Source organism: Centroberyx affinis, unplaced genomic scaffold (assembly GCF_046629955.1).
Source record: "Centroberyx affinis isolate AG114_WGS23_722 - 3 ecotype Tasmania unplaced genomic scaffold, CSIRO-AGI_Caff_v1 ptg002144l_1, whole genome shotgun sequence".
NCBI lineage: Eukaryota > Metazoa > Chordata > Actinopteri > Beryciformes > Berycidae > Centroberyx > Centroberyx affinis.
Window position 1 is genome coordinate 73,785 of NW_027280462.1, and position 18,944 is coordinate 92,728.

At 38.6% G+C, this 18,944-nt stretch overlaps 1 protein-coding gene across 1 annotated transcript; it reads left to right on the forward strand.

Moving 5' to 3' along the window:
- Positions 1–13,569: 13,569 nt before the first annotated feature.
- On the forward strand, positions 13,570–16,342 carry hoxd4a (homeobox D4a). Its single transcript, XM_071531858.1, has 2 exons — positions 13,570–13,993; positions 14,413–16,342. The coding sequence occupies exons 1-2, from the start codon at positions 13,585–13,587 to the stop codon at positions 14,709–14,711; spliced, it is 708 nt and encodes a 235-aa protein (XP_071387959.1). The 5' UTR covers positions 13,570–13,584; the 3' UTR covers positions 14,712–16,342.
- Positions 16,343–18,944: the final 2,602 nt, after the last annotated feature.

Genomic DNA, 18,944 nt, shown 5'->3' on the forward strand with positions numbered 1-18,944 from the left:
TAATTTCCGGCAAAACCCATTCAAAGCCACACTCAGCTGCCCTCCTTATCTTTTGGATAAGTGTAAGTGCGTTCCCGTAGAAAAATACATCATAGGCCTATTCTCCCTGCGAGATAATGATAATAGTGAAACACAAAAATGTTGACAGCATGATATTTTATATGTAAGCTCAGTAGGGTTTCCGGGGCTGTGGAAACATTAAGCCGACACTATGGAGCCTGCTAGTTCTCCCAGGATTTTACAGCATCAAAACAAAGGTAAACCCCATGTTTAACAGGAATATTTTGCGCATTCTCGCTCAAATTCAGCGTGGATGTTTTTTATTCCAATCCACTGAAATAAACAAAGCGTGCACCGTGGCACCAGAGGTGGCGCTATATTCTTACTGCACATTGGGCCTTGAAAAAAGAAAAAAAAAATAGCCTACTCACCAAAAGGAACTATATAATGACTTTTAGAAAGATACTATACAAATATCACAGTAAAACTGTAACATTAACTATAATAGCCTACATGAACATTATAAGAATACAATTAAGTACAATAAAAGGGAATAAAAGGATTTAAAATGCAATGAAGTACAATAATGTCATTGTAAACCCACAAGTGAGTTTCACAGACACTCTATACATCCCTGTATTATAAGAATATAGTGATTTTCCGGTACGGTTCACATGTAGGGCAAATTGACTGGAATTAATACCGGTGTATTGAGGTAGGCTATTTGATATCCATCAAGTGTTTTTTTACATTTCTGGTACAAGGGAAAACCCGCTTTAAAGAGGTTTAAACAGCTTACGAGTCCATTTGAGACATCTGATGAAAATGCCATGCGAACCGCATTATTTTGTTTCTCAGAAGTTGCTCCGTTGTGTTTTGATCCATTGTCTGCAGAGAAAGAAGATGAGTCGCCTCCTCTGTGGCATGTCATCTTCATTAAATGTGATGGTTGTCATGAGGTTACGAGCTGTTAAAGGTAGATTTTCAGATACACTGGGAGCCTATATGGCAGCACTCAGAAGATGGATATACCAAAGATGAGCTAAAGTGATGGTTTGCTTCATGATCCACTGAGTCCTTCATGAATTAACGTGTACATAGAACTCAACTGTAAGACTGGTGACTATATGGTGGCTGTCACGGCTGAAAACTTGACCCACGAGTGACGATGTTCAACTTGTCGTCATTTGAAACAAAGCCAATGATGAGGCTGACGCCGTTTACACGCAATAATCGGATTATAGCTCTTTCTTTGATAATGAAAGTGATTCGATTAAGATGTTCGCCATGCATAGAGGAGCTATGTTCTGTTAATATCCTCATTTCCATGCAATCATACACACTGCTTGATTATTGAGTACATCGTCATGTGCCTCTTCCCCTATAGGTCATAAGTGAGGTCAACTATTTCCCTCCTCTCACGAACTGCAGTCATGTCGCTCCCATGGATTTGCTGTTGCTCCCATGTAACTTCCAGCGCTTTACACAGTGCTGAGACTTGTGTCAGGGAGGCTGGGCGTATAGCCAGGCAAAGATTGTAACTGTAAAAATAAACAACTAAAGATGTTTGACATGCGTCGCAAATTGGGAAAACTGTGATAGATAGGCTTTCACGGAACGTGGTGTTAACATGTTCAAACAGTTCCTCAATAATGTGGAAAAACTGTTAATAATATGAATGTCCTTCAAAGTAGCATAATTACAATATAAAATACATTTTTAGGGAAAATGTGTAGGCTAACTGGAGGAATACTAACTGAAAGCACCTAAAGTAAGGATGAAGTCTGAAGTGAGACATATTTAAGAGAATATGAGTTTGTGAGTAGAAGCCATTTTAGAGTATACTGCCTTCCTGGAAAACAATGACTTTTAATTTTGTTCAGATAGTGGAAATGGCAGCATGGTGAGCACCACTGCCTTAGATCAGTGCCCTCAATCAGTGTCCCATATTGAGTGACCTAATTTGCTAGTTTGCTAGTTTTTGGAATAGCCTGCAAGTTTTCTATTTGTTTATTTATTTTGTAATCATTGACTGAATTAAAGAAGGTTTGGGAAGCACCTTGACCACCATGTATTTTATAGCTCCCACAGTGAAATAGTACTATCATGAGACATTACACACTGGATCAACTTACATTGCTGAGTAGTTTACAATTTCAATGGAGCTTCTAGTGTAAGAGTTAGTTATAAATAGAAGCCCATTGACGGATTACTACAGTGGCTCAGCATATACATCCAGTGACTGTGCGATTTTACAATATTGACATACAAGGTGGTATGGAACTGGAATGGGATTTCTAGCATGAAGGTTGAAAAAGGTCAAGTCTCCCATTGTCTACTATTTGTTTTTGTTCATTAAAAAAGCAACAGAATTGCAATACAATGGAAGTGTATGATGCACTTTGAACAGCAGGTATTCTATACATCCTAGAGTGAATTGTGACGTCAGCGGCCCCTCACACTCATAACATGCCTGAACATTCTACCATTAATTTCTGTGGAACAATGATTAGGAAAAAAAATCTGAAACATTAGAAGGAGTGTTAAAGACGTGAGTACAAAAGTATGCTTGAAGTATAAAATAAAAATTGGATCAGTAAAGTATATAGTGGCTATACACTTGGACGTTATAAAGAATTCAGGGGTAGATAGCACATAAAGAGAGAGAAGATGTTATATATTGTTAGAATGAACAGTGGGAATAAAATGAGTGTGCTGGCCCACTGTGTGAACTGTTGCCACATCTAGATCGCAATAATCTGACACCAAAGGTGTTGGTGTACATGTAAACAATATTTCTAATAAGCAGCCATTTTCTTGATGATACAATGCTATCTACTATAGGCCTATATATAGGCTATAGTACTATTCCATATACTTGATTCAAGGTTGTTAATCTGATATAGACCAATGAATGTTGGCAAAAGCAGAGCTATATCAACTTCTTTGGTCCTAAAATTATTAGTGCAAATCATAAAGTGCTTTAAGAATACATTCTCAAATTAGTAAACAATTTCTGCATCGCTTGGTTGATTGGGTGAAGAATTAGTCCGGGTGGGCCGTGCAGAAAGGAGAAATAAAGCTCCGTAATGAAAATAAATAAATTGTAACGACATTTAAAGAATGCTCTAAAATGTTAAATGTTACTATTTTCTAGGCAGAAGTTCTAATAATGACTGTATTCCATATAGACCTATAGAATTCGCTGTATTTAAAAGTTGCAGTGACAATTTTAGCTTGGATTTTTTTTCAATAGGCCAATGTTCTGGAACTCAAAATATAAAATATGAAAACGTATTTAACACACACACATACAGTACACACACACACACACACACACACACAATCAATGGCTAATTTACTGAACGGCTATGAAAGGTTACATGGAAAGGAACATTTTGGCGGAATGCTTGAATGGAATAAATTGTTGGAATAATAACTGACTGTGAGAGAGACAATCAGACTAATTGATGTCAATAATGTAGTCATGGAAACCAGCTAGGGTGCTAAGCTACCACAAACGTCCTATATTCTATTAGTTAAGAGTTTCTTGTTCTATCAGTTAGAAATTGGGCTAATATCAAACCAATAGGTGGAACAGTAATAGACTGAAGAACCTTAATCGTAATATGCCTATTATGAAAAATAATTTCCTGTTTAGTTTTCCTTTCTTACAGACTCGTGATGGCTTCAAGGAAAGTCAGATTATTCATTTCCCCTAATTTTACTTCAAGAGATCAGTTTGTGTTTCAGCCCATCAGTCCATATTCACATTTTAAAAAAGCTTAAGTCGCTTTAGCACAGTTTAATTATATGATCCTTAGCTTTATTATTAGCTTGTAAACCTGTAGCAGAGACCCTTTGCTTTCCCTGATCAAAGGAAAAGGCCAATATGTGTGAGTGTGCTAGATTCATTTTCAGCCCTCCACCATTCACTTACCGTGGACTGGTTCACCACCATATCACATACTGGGGCTACTGGATTCCTTTCCAGTGCAAGCGTTTTTGTTTTTGTTTTTTTTAGACATCTTAATTAAAAGGCAGTAACATCATGCAGTAAAGGATGTCCAGAGAAATAATCCTGCATTTTAACACTGACACTAACACTAATTCTACTGTGAACTTCATCCTGAGATTGTTTTACAATATGACCTTGTCCTGATGGACTATAGTGAATCAGGTTACAATAGTTTCATAGTTCCGGTGTAATGCAGCAATTCCAGATCGCTTGCATCACACACACACAATAAGATAGGAAACCAGAGACTGGGCCACAGTGGCCGGACTATAAATCGCCCAGCGGTGAGTCTGGCATGCGACCAAATGAACGAGAATGAAATGAAAGCAATCCCTTCTCATATAATCACATGGCTGGAACTTGAATTTCAAATGTTGGCTCTTCTCGTGGGTCAAAAAATCACACATTATCATATCAAAATGCCTGTTAAGTTTTCCCCAATTTGCATATTTTGGAATAACACTGTGTCCATATAAAGAGATAAATTATACTTTCCAAGCAGAGTGTTCATAGAATCTCTGCTTCACACGAGCCTGCACATATGCAATAGGCTATGTTCAACAGTGAGCACACGCACGCGCACGCGCGCGCGCACACACACACACACACACACACACACACACACACACACACACACACACTAAGAGACACAGACAGACACTAGACACACAATAAACATCTCCTCTCATCTAGAATTAAGCAACAAGACAGAGAAGGCCATTGTAACAATACTGTTTTTGATTGAGATTTAATTTTCTTTTTTTCACATCAGTAATAATAATAACCACCTAATCCGGTTTATGCAATATCCTGTCAACAGTTGGTGCACATATTTCAATAACAAAAACATGAATCTCGTCCGACCATTGGTGCAATACTGATCGAGGCAACAACCACAAAGGTGGATGACAAAGGCTTTAATTCATTTAGATTAGGTGTTATGTTTTTGAATTGATTGCTGGACATAAATATGTTTCATTCAGCATTTATCAGCAAAACTGCTATCATAATTTTGCCTTAACTAAAACGAAAATGGGTAAAATGCATCTACCCCTAATATTCTGTTTTCTGTTTTATTGTAAAACAGAATATAGCCTATATTTTTTTCTGTGAATAATTACCATGGCTTATATAGGAAATGCAGCGAAAGGGCAAAACAGTTATGCAAAGGATGTAGGCTAGTCTAACTGTACTTTTGCAAGATACTGCATTTGTTGATTTAATAATGGCAGAATTCCCGATTCTTGGTAGGATTTCAGAAACAAAAAAAGCTCTTGTTTTTCTCCAGAGGACTTGGAAGGGCCTCAGCTATTATGCGCAAAGATGGGAAGAATTGCTGCAGTCGAAATTCCTTTTTGTAAGAGGACAATTTACAACTTGGTAATAGACCTTTTTATGTGCCTCCATCGCCTGTCATTGGATGCCACTGGTCATGTGTGAGAGGCAAACGTCTTCATGGCCCTTTTCCTGATTTCCCAGGCGATTTTTTCCCACTGCATTCTGCCTCTATGGCGTTCAAACCAATACGCCCCGGTCTCCTTTCTTAAAAATTGCCAGTCATTCGTTTCATAAAAGTCTGGTCAGCACAAGTTTGCGGCACTAGATTGCTCATTCTCCTGGATGGCCAGAGGATCGATTCCACTTTCTGCAATCTGACTTCAGAGAGGAGCATCGGCTCTTCACAGCTCTATCAGCATGCAATACATAGGTGAAGCTAAAACAATAAACATGGATTACCTACCGCCTATAGGTAAGCTTTCTGTGTGATAATGCATTTTCAACATTTCTGTGTTTGCCTGTGCAGTTTGATCGATAGCTTCCTGTTTCATTCGTCATGTAAATGAGCAGCAGCTTAGTAACTTTCAGGCATAATGATTCGACATGTTGCCGGATGTATTGAAATAAATTGTTTGCATACTTAACAAGCAAACTTATTTAAAATAGGTGTATTGTTGCAAATTAGCTTTGATTGCAATTATAATGTAAGAATCAAAATTAAACCTTTTAAGAACGCCATTTTTAATTTTATCAGCTTGATTTTCAAATTGACATAAAAATGTTCAGTGTTGTTTCTTGGAAATACATTTAATGTTTTATGTGGCCTACTTGATAACAATGATGACATTCTACCTTGTACCTCCAGCTTTCATCTGCAGAAATGTAGGCTGTGTATTTGTTCATTGATGATGGAGTCAGAGAGGTCTGAGCAGCAGTTTGACATGCAGATAATTGTGTGCACTAATTTTCTCATAGCTGTGAAATGAATCCCGTCTTTTGTACAGAACTTTCGCCGTCAGTCTGAGGCAGCATAGAGTTGCTTGATTACAAAATGTATTTTAAACGGTTCTGTATTCAAGAGCAGCTTGTCAGAGTGAGCAGTGAACAAACCTAACTTCATATTATCTTATTTTGGATTTCTTAACAAACAAGAAAATCTGCAGTGATGAACCCACTATATAGCCTATTTGTTATCCTAGTATGCACATGCATAAATGCTGCAATATAACAAACAAAAAAACAAATCTGCTTCACTATTTTGAAATGAAATGCAAGCTTGCCAATAGAACTTCAGTTTTCATAGCTGTTTTCAGCTGCTTGGAGAAGGGGCCAACTGAACAAAGACAGTATTTCACTGTTGCCTGACAGGCAGCTGCGAAAGTATTTACAGCCTTACTGCAATGCGGCAAAATGGATCCTGGAAGACAGGCACAAGTGGGAGCCTGAGAGAATTAGAAAGGACTGGCTTTAGGTTATTCCTGTCAACAATGCCCATAGCTTACATATTCTACATGTGTTTGGTATATTTAATTAAATCGAGCAATGTCAGTAAGCTGGCTACAGGCCCTGCACACTATTTAATAGATATTTCCGTTGAATGGACTGTGGCTTCCCCTGGTCATCCTTGTTTGTTTAAATCTAGACAAGGATGTAGTCTATTCAGATATTCGGTTATTTGGGATTATCGTATGTCAAGACACATGAGAACTTTTGCAGACTAATATCTCTTCATATCAAACTGTATAAAACCTAATAAGCTACCTTATTTCTTTAAGCCCACACAAGACAAAATACATGTTCTTTTTGTTTGGTTAGGTTATTTACTGTTTGGTTTCTCAGATGGAGAAATTGATTCGTTCTTTGATTAATTTTAGGAGCAACAAGTTTATCTTGCTCCTAAGTTAGTAATGAATAACATCCACACTGCAAAACATGTCCATCTTAACAAGTCAGTTAGCCTCATATTCGTCTTAAAATCTTGTTTTCCCCAAAACAAGAAAAAAAAATCTTCAAAAGGGGTGAGATAATTATCTTTGTTTCCAACGCAGTTTCACCTAATTCGAGAATTTTTCTTAAAACAAGTGAGAATATCTTGAAATGAGGCTAGTCACTCCACTAGTATCAAGGAAATTACACTTGAATAAGCAAAAACGAAACGAGTTGATTTGCACATGGAACGTGATGGATTATTCCAGCCCACTGACAGATTTTTATCACTTTGTTTTAAGAAACATACGATTTGAATACTCAATATTAGGTTAAATTACTTAATAAAATGGACACTTTTTGCAGTGGAATGGGGAAGCTGTTAAAATGCCAGCAGAAGGCGCTATTGCCCAACAGTCAGTCCCTCTGCTCTCATTCAGCAGCCTCTGACTGAACAGTGTGATTGGCTGAAACACGTGGTCATGTGATCTAGCTAATTTTTGGAAGTGGTTATGGAGCATTATTGGGTGTGTGGCTCCGGATGTGACATATGAAGGCGAGCCTCTGTTTAAATGGCAGATAGGGCTCAATTCACTGTTTTTGGGCTGTTGTTGGGATGACAAAATGTGTTCAACTAGCCTACTCTATTTAATGAGGTTTAATATGTGCGTTTGGTGCTATGTGGGGTGTTTGTGTCTTCAGGTTCTATACAGAACCACACTCATATGCCAGGCTATACTATATAGCATCAGTTTAAAACCAAGCCGTTGATTATTGTTATTTATTAATCTCAAGCGCTGTGGATACTTTGCAGTGTGAATCTGGGTCATCTAACGCCAGTTCTGGTTAAACTGGTTGAAGATGCCAACTTCAACATACTGTGCAAGTTCTCAAGAAGTTGCTCTCCAACTACAACAACAATTTGAATATTTTCACACAAACTGATAAACACCCCACGTGACATAGCTTGAGCCCGTGATTTGAACCTCCTTTTCACTGGGATGATGATGTCAATGAAAGGGGTCTTAAGGAACCCATAACAGATACAAACAGACCAATAATCATAGGTGGACCAGGAAGAACAATGACTATACTGTATACCGCATTTATGTAGGCAAAAGACCACGTACAAACCATTAAACCACTGAAAGAAAAACAGTAGGTGCCCATTAATCGTTCTTCAAACAGCAGTCATGTAGACTGATACTTAGTGATGGCTAAACACCCAGGTGGCCACACAGGATTTTTGCCCTCAAAGCATCTCCGGGGAAATAACTTTTTTTTATGGGCCATGCATGTAAAAACGACAAGCCCCTTTGATGTCCTTCCATTTTTCATACCTGTCCCACAATGATAACCACCCAAATGTCAACATCATCCCTTACTAGTTTGGACAGGGAGGGAGAGGTGGAGCAAAAATATGCATTGCACTCTGGGATTGGCCGGGAGGACTGAATGACATCAATCCTAGTGGCTGGTCCACTGGGGAGCGATGTATTTGAGCACAAGATGTTGATGCACGCTCGATGTTTTTGTTATTAGGCTATAGAAGTCACAAGGCCTCAGTGAAGAAGGAGCATAATTAGGCTTGTCTTCATTTTAAATAATAGGTAGAAGAAATTGAAATGTTTCAGTGGAATAGAAAAGAAAAGAAAGGAACAACTTACTAGTTTTGCTTTGTAGGACAAGTCATACCGTTTTATTATCATTAATAGGCCTATTATTGCTTAGAGAAACAGGAAAAGTATCGGTTTATCCTAGACTGTTTTTTTAGTTACTCTTAGGCCTAAGTTATTCAAAACCAATATAACACACACAAAAAAACAAAACAACAAAGTGTTTTCTATGTGTAGATTGACAAAGTTACAACCACCCTATCAGCTTCTACATTTCAGGTTAGGCGCCTTTTCCTCGGTGACATCAGTGTAATCGTCGTTATTGAATAAGTGCAACTTTGAGGGTTATTTATGGACCTGTGCGGTGTTGTGAATGGCTGTGGGGGAACACGTGATGCCATTAAAGTTTGTTTTATGGCCTGGGACTTGACAAGCCAAAATATAATTCTCATTGTGTATTAGTAAGACCGTCCAGATGGGTTGGAATAGAGCTTGAATTGGCAGGGAGCTGTAGACTACCAAGCTGACTTTTTCCTCAATATGGACGCATTTGTTCGACGCTGTCCGATGTGTTGCGATCTTGGTGGTAAGCTGTGTTTTATCCTTTGCCGGTGGTATGGGCGTGTGATGTCACATGCATGGTGCTATGGACTATACTGTTCCCCTGCCTCCAAACAGGGCCAGTGCTGCTCAGGACAGAAAGAGATATCTGTACGTGTAGATGGGCTGCTGAGGGGGGAAAAAGTTAATCTTATTATATCTGCCTTTGGTTTCAACTGGATGTACGACGATCTTGCAAGGTTAAGACTCTATCAATGCATTTTTGGGTGACTGATAAGTTTGCACCTACTCATGTTATTCAATTTGTTGGTTTGATTGACTGCTCCATGGTAGCTATAGTGACTTTAGGAGGCAGCATATTTGCTTGGGGTGACAATTCAACCTGTTGTCTCCAGACTCATCTTTTTGCAGTTTTCTGAAGTGCTTGGTGTACTGGATTATAGGTCTATACTGCGTTAAAGTAATGCACATTTTTGTCCAATTACGAATCTGGAGATGTCTGTTGTATCCGTCCGCTATAATTCCTATAAATCACAATTCATTTGTAGTAAAATATAGTTAGGCTACAGTACAGTTTGATCCATAATGATGTGAATTAAGCACACAAACCAGAAATAGGATATGGGATTAGCGTTGGGCTGCCAACAAAATAGGCCACATTTGCTCTTTTTTCATATTTGCCTTTACTCCTTTCCTTCCATTCACTAGGCCTAATGCATTTCCTCTGGGCCTATAAATAATTTATTGCGTCAGCACTCCTGTAATAAATGTGGCCTACTAATAGTCAATGAATATCTTCATTCAGAGTAGAGAAGGGACTAAGAATTTAATTTCCATTATTGTCAGTCAGATAAACTCTCTTTCACCTGACCTGAACATGAGGGTATTTATTAGTAAAAATATTCTCGATATTGGTTTTGATCTCAAATATTCAATCGGGACAAAACGGGTCATTTCTGTAGATTAATTTTGTAAAAAGACACAAGCTAAACGAGTTAGCCTTTCAATTAACACAAGCAGCGAGGAAACGCTGACTTTATCATTCTTTTGTTCTCCAGAAGCCTGAATCTCGGCTTTGACCCGTCTGAACGAGTAGCAGGGCAAGGTGAAAGACAGGTCAGGCTGTCTAACAAATATTAAAATGTGATGTGCAGGAACGAATTTTTACAAATAGGCCTACTTTCATCTATATTTTAACTGCGACCAACGCTAAATAACGAAAATTTTATGTTTTTGTTGAAATTTAAATTGGAATTTTTAGATTTTTTAGACTTTTGTACAAGGAGGGTCAACAAAAGCGTCAATTCTACAGCAGAGTATTGCACAAATAATCCTGCTTTCAGTTTAAATGTGATATACAGTACATTCACATGCTGTTTTAGGCCTGTACTGGAACTCACAATTGTACAATATGTATCAAGCTGAAACTGTTACACTGTAGCCAAAATGTTACAGAACACCAAACTAACATCACTTAAACCAGTTAAAATAAAACCAGTTTAATAAATAACCACATGCAAAGAAATTGCTCTCCTATTCAATTAATTCCACTTATTAAGGAAGAGTGGCCTGTAGGCCCAGCTCAAACTTTTTCAGCTTGTACTTGTTTAACAATGTACTATGAACCCAGTCTCACATGTAGCCAAGTGTTCTAAACCCAAAATTATATTAAATCAAACCTGAGATTGTCCTATCGTTTAATTTTGTTATAATGACAGAAATTCACTGAAAGCTGTATGGGTCTAGTTGTCCTCTATGCTCTGACAAAACGTCATGTAGGTCCCATAAGACATTAAAACTGACACTGTTGAGCGTCTGTCGTATTGACGTACAGCTTTGTTAGAAATGTATAGGTAAATATAAAAAAGAAACTGCTGAATTTGTGTAGGCCTATTGTTTCCCTTCATATAGGCGTATAGACTTCTGTCGCTCCATACACGCTATATTTTCATTCTACTTTTGCTCGTATGTCCTTGATCTAAAGGGAAAAAATGACGACCAGAGGGAACTTTTGCTGGTCCAGCATTTGTAATAAAACAAACCAAGTATTCACAATATTAATGCGCTTGTAAAGGCTGTTTCAGAAGGATTTGCAATGGCCTCCGTGGTGGTTAGTTAATGGATCATGAGGAATTGGTAAACTTTTGCACCCTTTGAGCTGTCAACAGGACAGAAAATAATTGAACTTTTTGATATGTTTGTAAATGATTTTGTTTGACCCCAATGGCCTTTAGCCTCATCTTTTGGGCAGTGGTGATAGTCTATCTCAGCACCCGGCTGGTAAACTAGCATCTACCGGGATCTGTTGCTGGGTTAGGGTTGCTCCTCCAGTTTGGTATATCTTTGATTTTGACCTGACAACTTGCAAACGTAGTTTCTATTCTTAGTCGGAAAGAGAATTATTGTTGTTGTGAACTTGAACTGTGATTGATGGAAGTGGAATAGCCTGCAGAAACTTGAAGTGACCTGAGTTAGCCTACCTGACTCTGATATTTTATGGCTTATGCTTGTCATTTACTGCTGAAATTGATAGGATTATCCTGTACAGAGGTGGCCTGTAGAGGGTTTTTTGTTTGAGAAGCTGCATCTGACATCACGTTTTGATTTAAAGGTTTCAGTTTTTGCATCAAACAACACAAAGATGATATAAAAACATAAAAGTCAATATTTAGCTTGTAACAGAGAGATACATGATAAAGGAAGAATTATCACGCAATGAAATGAACACTTTCTGCTTCAATGAGAACAGAATAGGTTAGGACTGAATTTAATATGGAAATATAACTAATAACACCTGAGTCAAATATTATAAAAATAAATACTTTTGCAGGTTTGTTTTACCCCACATGGGTGCCAGATGTGATATGCCTCTTCTTTTCTTGTGTAACCTTATTTCTGTGATTTATTTTTTCTCTTTTTTTCTTTGTCTTGATTGCGAAGCACTTTGTAAACTTGATTTTGGAAAAGTGCTGTAAATAAAGTTATGATTTGGGACTAAAAGTGGGGAGTCTTGCATCCCGTCGTCTATATATACCCTGTAGAACCGAATTTGTGTGATAAAACCACAGTCACAGATTCGATTCTAGGGGAGTATATGGTCGATGAAAAAACTTCGATTTATTGACTTTTTGCCGTCTTATTAGGCATTTCTTGCTGGATATAGCCTAACTGTCAAGTGCTACAGTGACATTTAAAGTGTTTATCAGCCTTCATATATTGAATGAATGTGAGATTGAATGAACCAGAGTGAATCTGAGAACACCACCAAAATTCTCATTAACAGGGGCCACGTGAGATGATAAATATTGAAAACTAACACCAAATGTGTAGGCTTCAAGGAAATCTGATCTGAATCTGAAAATGTTTAACAGCTTGAAAATGAACGTCATCATTGGCAAATAGCCAATATTTTCATATAGCTAAGTATGAGGGGATCAAATATCCAAATAACCAAAAACAAACTAACAAAACAACAGCATATCGCACCCAGCATTTTCACTCGTGAGCCGTTTCTGTCTCTACATTATTGATTCCCAGACCGGCTGCTGGCCAATAGGCTTCTTAGACACTTTTGAAAGGGATGGAGCAGATGAAGTGATGAGATTCGTGTAACTTTTGGATGACCCCTTCTTGACAAAGACAGTCTCCATCAATTGTCCTCCGTCATTATTCCCTTCTTTTATGCCAAGGGGCTTTTTGTATCTTTTGTTTGTTTCTCTGTCGAACTCCATGCCTTTAAGTTTGACTAGTGCTTTAAAAACTTAAACATTGACATTTTGTTGCATAAAACAATCAAAAAAATGTCCAATCAAGGCTTCACAATGCCCTGGTTTTATTTTCTTAGATATTGATAAAGTAAGATATTCAAGTAAGATATTGCATGATGCTGTTTTTTCTTTCTTTCTCAACGTGACTTCTTCTTTTTCAAATTTTCACTCAAATGCTTTGCTGGAACTAGGGCAATATTTGTTTTTCAACGTGGGTTTAATTTGGGCATATCTGAAGTTAGATGAAATCGCTTTTAGGTGTATGTTTACCCGTTTATGGACCAGCATCACCTCTATTGGCCAATCTGGTCACATGGTTCGCTAACTTTATTCAGTTGACACCAAGTAGGAGGGCTTTATGGAGGGAGGAAAAAAAGACAACTCGAGAAAAATTAGTATTTTCTACCTTCAGAAATTAATGGCCATGAGTTCGTATATGGTGAACTCTAAGTATGTGGATCCAAAATTTCCTCCCTGTGAGGAATATTCACAGAATAACTATATACCTGATCAGGGCTCGGACTACTACAGTCCATCGCAGGACACAGACTTTCAGCATCCAGGGATCTACCCACGGTCAAACTACACGGAGCAGCCCTTCAGCTGCAACACTGTGCAGGACTCCACAGTGCAGCCACGGGGTCATGTGCAGGAGAGATCCAGCCACACCACCCCTTTTACCGCACAGACTGAGCAGGCCCCCCCGGTCCAAATGGCCGGACCCCGGACTTGTGGACAGCAGCAAAACACAAAGAGCCAAAATGGGATACAAGCCAAGCAGCCTGCAGTAGTTTACCCCTGGATGAAGAAAGTCCACGTAACTACTGGTAAGATTTCTTCTTCTTCTGCTTCTTGTTTTATGGGACCAGCTGAGTGCTACTGTTTTAGTCTAGCACGAAATCATTGCGTGTAATATTTATGGGAGTCTTTGAAAGGCCTCACCAATTACACAAGTCATAAATTGTTATTGCTCAGGAAATAGGCCGCTAGGTGAGCGTCTCAAAGCTCTTGAAAACACCTCTTGACCGACTGTAATGCTGCTTATATGTTGCAGCAAAATCTGCTTAAATTCATTGAGAATCCGTGGACGCTCATTCACATTTATTCCCTGATCTCGTTTTCATGTGGATTGTCTTAAAGTTTGAGCGCCCCGTGTAGAGAGCTGCTCTGCTGTTGTGCTGCTCTGTTGATTTTCCTGCTATATTGGTCACATTTGGTCACTTTTTTGTTGTTTTGTTTCTCACAGTGAACCCGGATTACACAGGACCTGAACCCAAACGGTCCAGAACAGCGTACACCCGGCAGCAGGTTTTGGAGCTTGAAAAGGAGTTTCATTTTAACAGGTATCTGACCAGGCGGCGACGGATTGAGATTGCCCACACTCTTTGTCTCTCCGAAAGGCAGATCAAAATCTGGTTTCAAAACAGAAGGATGAAATGGAAGAAAGATCACAAACTGCCCAACACCAAGGGCAGGTCGGCACCAGCCTCCAGCCATCTGCAGAGTATTCAGAAGGATAACCAGACTGATATCACAACTTTATAGGGGAGGAAGGTGTCTCACCTCTACAAATTAACTGTACATAAAAAGACAAAGGTTGCATTTGACTTTTGCATGGACTGATGTCGTTTTTACCCATTTCTATTTAACAAAAAAAATGACCCAAGAGTGTTGACTCACGACTGAGTCAGAAAATCAATCAGTCTCTAGAACTGAGAGGTGTACAAGTTAAGCCTCTCGTTGTTTAATTCCTCAAAGAGACACAACACATCGAAAGAAACTTTTTTTTTTGGACAATACCCACTGAAGACATTTTCCGACCGACCTCCACTGATTTCATGGATTTAATGAAAGTCTCTCTGTTCTTCTCACGTGGATTCACGCTGGTTTAAAGATGAAATGTCTTTATTCAAAGCGGGGGAAGCCCTTCTTCCAAATAACACACACAAAAAAAATTTGGTTAAGATTTTTTTTCTCTTCATACTGAAATTACACATAACATGCACAAAATATACTTGAAAGAAACATTATTTGCATATAGCACGCCTAACACAACTCAGTAACCTACTTTCGTAAGTTGCAAATACCCCGTTGAAATATTCAGTTATACGTTTCTTTGTGACTTGTATATGTTTTAACTTATTTTGTACAATAAAGCTTTGAAATTTGCTTAGCCTAAATATTATTCCCAAAAGCAAGACATTCCTGTGTGCATACTATTCTGAGTGCCCTTATTCGGTTATAAATCTCTCTTGACATCTTTGTAAACAGTGTACATTTTCAGAGGCTCTCTCATGCCATTTGAAACCCTTATATGAAAGATCATTTGTTTCTGCATGGCATCAAATTGATATTGGTTAGATGTTTCTCAAAGGAAATAATCTAATCCAGAATATTTAGGAGTATAATTGTTTATTTTTTTTCTTGATATGAATTGTTTCTCGTCATTATTTATTTGATCGAAAAAATTGTAGATTTTCGTATAGCACACATACGAGTTTAAAACTATTCGATTAACTTTATTAATCTAAAATAAGTTTGAACTCTTGTGCATTTATTAGCATGGCTTTATGCAAGGTTTTAGTCAGTGTTCTTAGTTAATGTCGGAATCTTATCATAGGCATTCATTTACACCAAACTAACCAGGGGGGCTTTCACGTCACGTTTCAAGACAGATATTTCTTGTTTTATTCCTTCATTGTCCCCGGACAAAAAAACCCCCCAAAAAACCAAGAAGCTCTTCCAATACGAAGGGGTCTTCTCTCTGAAGTCTTCACGATGAGAGGGTTGAAAAGGTATTTCAACTGAAGGTCGACAAAGCAGCAGTGGCAGGTTCATCCAGGGGACACATTTCAGCCGCAAGGACTGACCCCTACACCCCTGACCCGCCGGACCTACAGCATTTTCTCTCCCAGGCGCTATTCGCTTTGGTTTGGAGGATTTTCCCCCACTTAAAAGCTAAAGCATTGAGGAAAATTGTCAATGCGTAAATGCCATATTTTTACACGTGTTAGAACAGTATTTATTATATTAGGAGCAGCCCCCAAAAGGTTCTGATTTGTGCATTTGTCTCATGTCAATATGCAATCTCTTTGGTTTTATTTTTGTACATGCTTTTTACCTTGTATTGTGCATCCAGATGTGAGAAGTATATTGAAAAAAACAAAATAAAGATTTCTACCGATTATGCATAAGACACTTTGTCGCGAGATGCTTTTCTCTGATACTCGAGGAGCATTTGGATTAACAAGAATTTAATATTCACAGATCCACTGAGGCTCTAATATTATAGTTTTTTTGTAGCCTAGATGTTTTATGTTAATCTTTACAAAAATCATTAGTATTTTACGCATTTATAAGAGGATCAGTTTTGGTGGCAGAAGAGTTGTTGTTTTTTTGTTATTATAGTGGCAATAGCATATGGAGCCATATGGATCTAACACCTTTAAACAAACGATACACAATTGCACCAAATGTTCCATGCAGGGGGAAATTCAGCCTTTTCTCACGCCAGGTTGGAAATTTGAGAGAATAAACTAGCTATTAGTCTAGGATGAGTGCAACTTCAAAAATCATGATAAAGACGGAGGCTTTACTCTGGCCTATCTTAATTTCCACTGACAAGCTCTCGGACATGAGCGCGTGGTTTGCCCAAAAACACGCATCCTTGGAGAAAATTGTTCCAAAGCGGCCAGTGAATCGTTTGGAGGTTCTTTATTTGTGGAAAACCACGTTTGGGTTCATAGAAACTTTGAACATTCATGCTTTATTATGAAATAGAGCCACAAATGCAGTTTATAGGCATTTGACAAAGTCAGATTAAATTGCTTCATATATAAAACTTTTCATAAGTGGTTTTCCTGCTCCAACAAGCGAGCACCACAAACTCATCAATGGCTGATTTAGCATGTAAGCACATAAATAATACGACAGTCGGACATGGATCACTTTGGCTTAGTATTAAACCTCTTTGTGCCTCACTGAGAGAAGTTATTTCTGAATGACCCACTGTAGCACTGCATGGCCCTCGACTTTCCACATCATAAAATCAGATCTGATACAAATATGCTAATACTTGGAATAAACAGACATGTGGAAAGACAATCTTCAATCAGTTGCTCAGCAGTGTTTCCATCTCCATGTCCACTGTAGTTCCACTGAGCACAGGCCTAGGCTTGCACAAGCGTTTGTGTTTGTGTGTGTGTCAGGCAAGAGTGAAAATACAAGCGTGTGCCATATGGATTCAGAGAGGGAAGCCTAGACAAAGTGATGCTACCAATCCCCCATTCTGCCATAAATGCACACTCGATTTCCACATAGATGCTGAAGAGAGGGAGAGAGAGAGGGAGAGGGAGAGAGAAAAAGGGGGGAGGAGGGAGGGGGGGCACAAAACTAACCTACCTTATAAGCATAATTCCTTTTGCATAACAAGTGATTATAGTTCCTTATATCATATTAAAAGAGTCATTTCATATCATGCCTGCTCAGTTTTATCCCCCCTCTGACATGAAAACTTGAATTGAAAAATATATTTTATAACACAGGGTGCCCAATGCAATCAGGTCAGAGCAGCCCTAAAACGTGCAGTGTGTAGCCACGTTGACCTACATGTCTGAACAGCAATAAATGAGAGCCAAAGGCAGTGCCATTTTCAATGACACTGCACCCGATGTAGGAATACAACGTCGTGGCTCTCTATACGGCCATATTTGATTTCCAGCTGTTTTCGCAGAAGCCTCTCCGAGCCAGACAACCCCCCTAAGATATATTAAAGTGCGCTGTCTGCATTCAGAGATATAATCCAGAGACTATACCACTCCGCTCTCTATTCTCGACCACGTGATTGTCTAAATAATTAATGCAGCACGTCCCCCTAGAAACACGGCGTCGTCATTAATCGCAAGGACTCTATCAGACTTGAAAACTGAAGAGATCCCCCAAGAAAATAATATCCGATACCCGGCGCAACCGTAGCCCTGCACTTTAGCAACACATCCGAACCGATGGATGCTTTGGTAGGTAAATATTTCAGCATTTTTCTTTTTGACCGAGCTGGTAAATGACGATATCAAGTGTCGTGATATTTGATGAATTGCACCCTTTGATGTGTGCGCTCTAAACAGACTTGTAGCCTAGGCTGTAAGGGACTAGTCGCTGTGTGGGTTTCTGTTTTTTTTTATGAAATGCTTTGGTAATGCAGGGTTTTGGGGGTTTGCAACCTAAGTATAGACCTTGAAATGATCCATAGAATAAATCGTAAAAAACTAACAGTCACTTTTACTAGAGGCAAGGCCAGTGACATGTATTTATGGATGCTCGTATTGAATAAATCCAGCCTGTCGGACACATAGCTCGGTCTCGCCGCTTGCACAGTAGGGCCCACTGATTCCTTATTCTCAGTTTAATTCAGACTGAAGTTTGTAAGAATACTAAAATGCTTTTTAATGAGACCAAAACGAACATCGGAACAAAATATTTCTAAAATGACACCGCATTAAAATAATTAATCGCCGTGTCCTGTCTGTTAAGTAGACTAAAAATATACCTAGTTTGTAGTCGAGTCTTTGGAAAATAAGATAAATAACAGGTTGTTTATCTTGCCTTTTTTTTTTTTGCTCAGCGTCCAGTCGATTTCTAACGGTGTTGTTTTTTATTGTTAGTGGGGGATGATTTGATTTTTATTTCGAAGAGTCGTGGAAGTTTTGGGCAGGCTGACAGTTCTGCCTCCTTGTAAATCATTCTCAGTAATTCCTGAAAGGGTGTGAGGCTGTTGGGGGC

Bases quoted from the DNA above. Each gene is read 5' to 3' on its own strand.
- hoxd4a (XM_071531858.1), top strand. From the start codon at position 13,585: ATGGCCATGAGTTCGTATATGGTGAACTCTAAGTATGTGGATCCAAAA. The intron at 13,994-14,412 runs GTAAGATTTCTT...TGTTTCTCACAG, and splicing joins GAAAGTCCACGTAACTACTG to TGAACCCGGATTACACAGGA.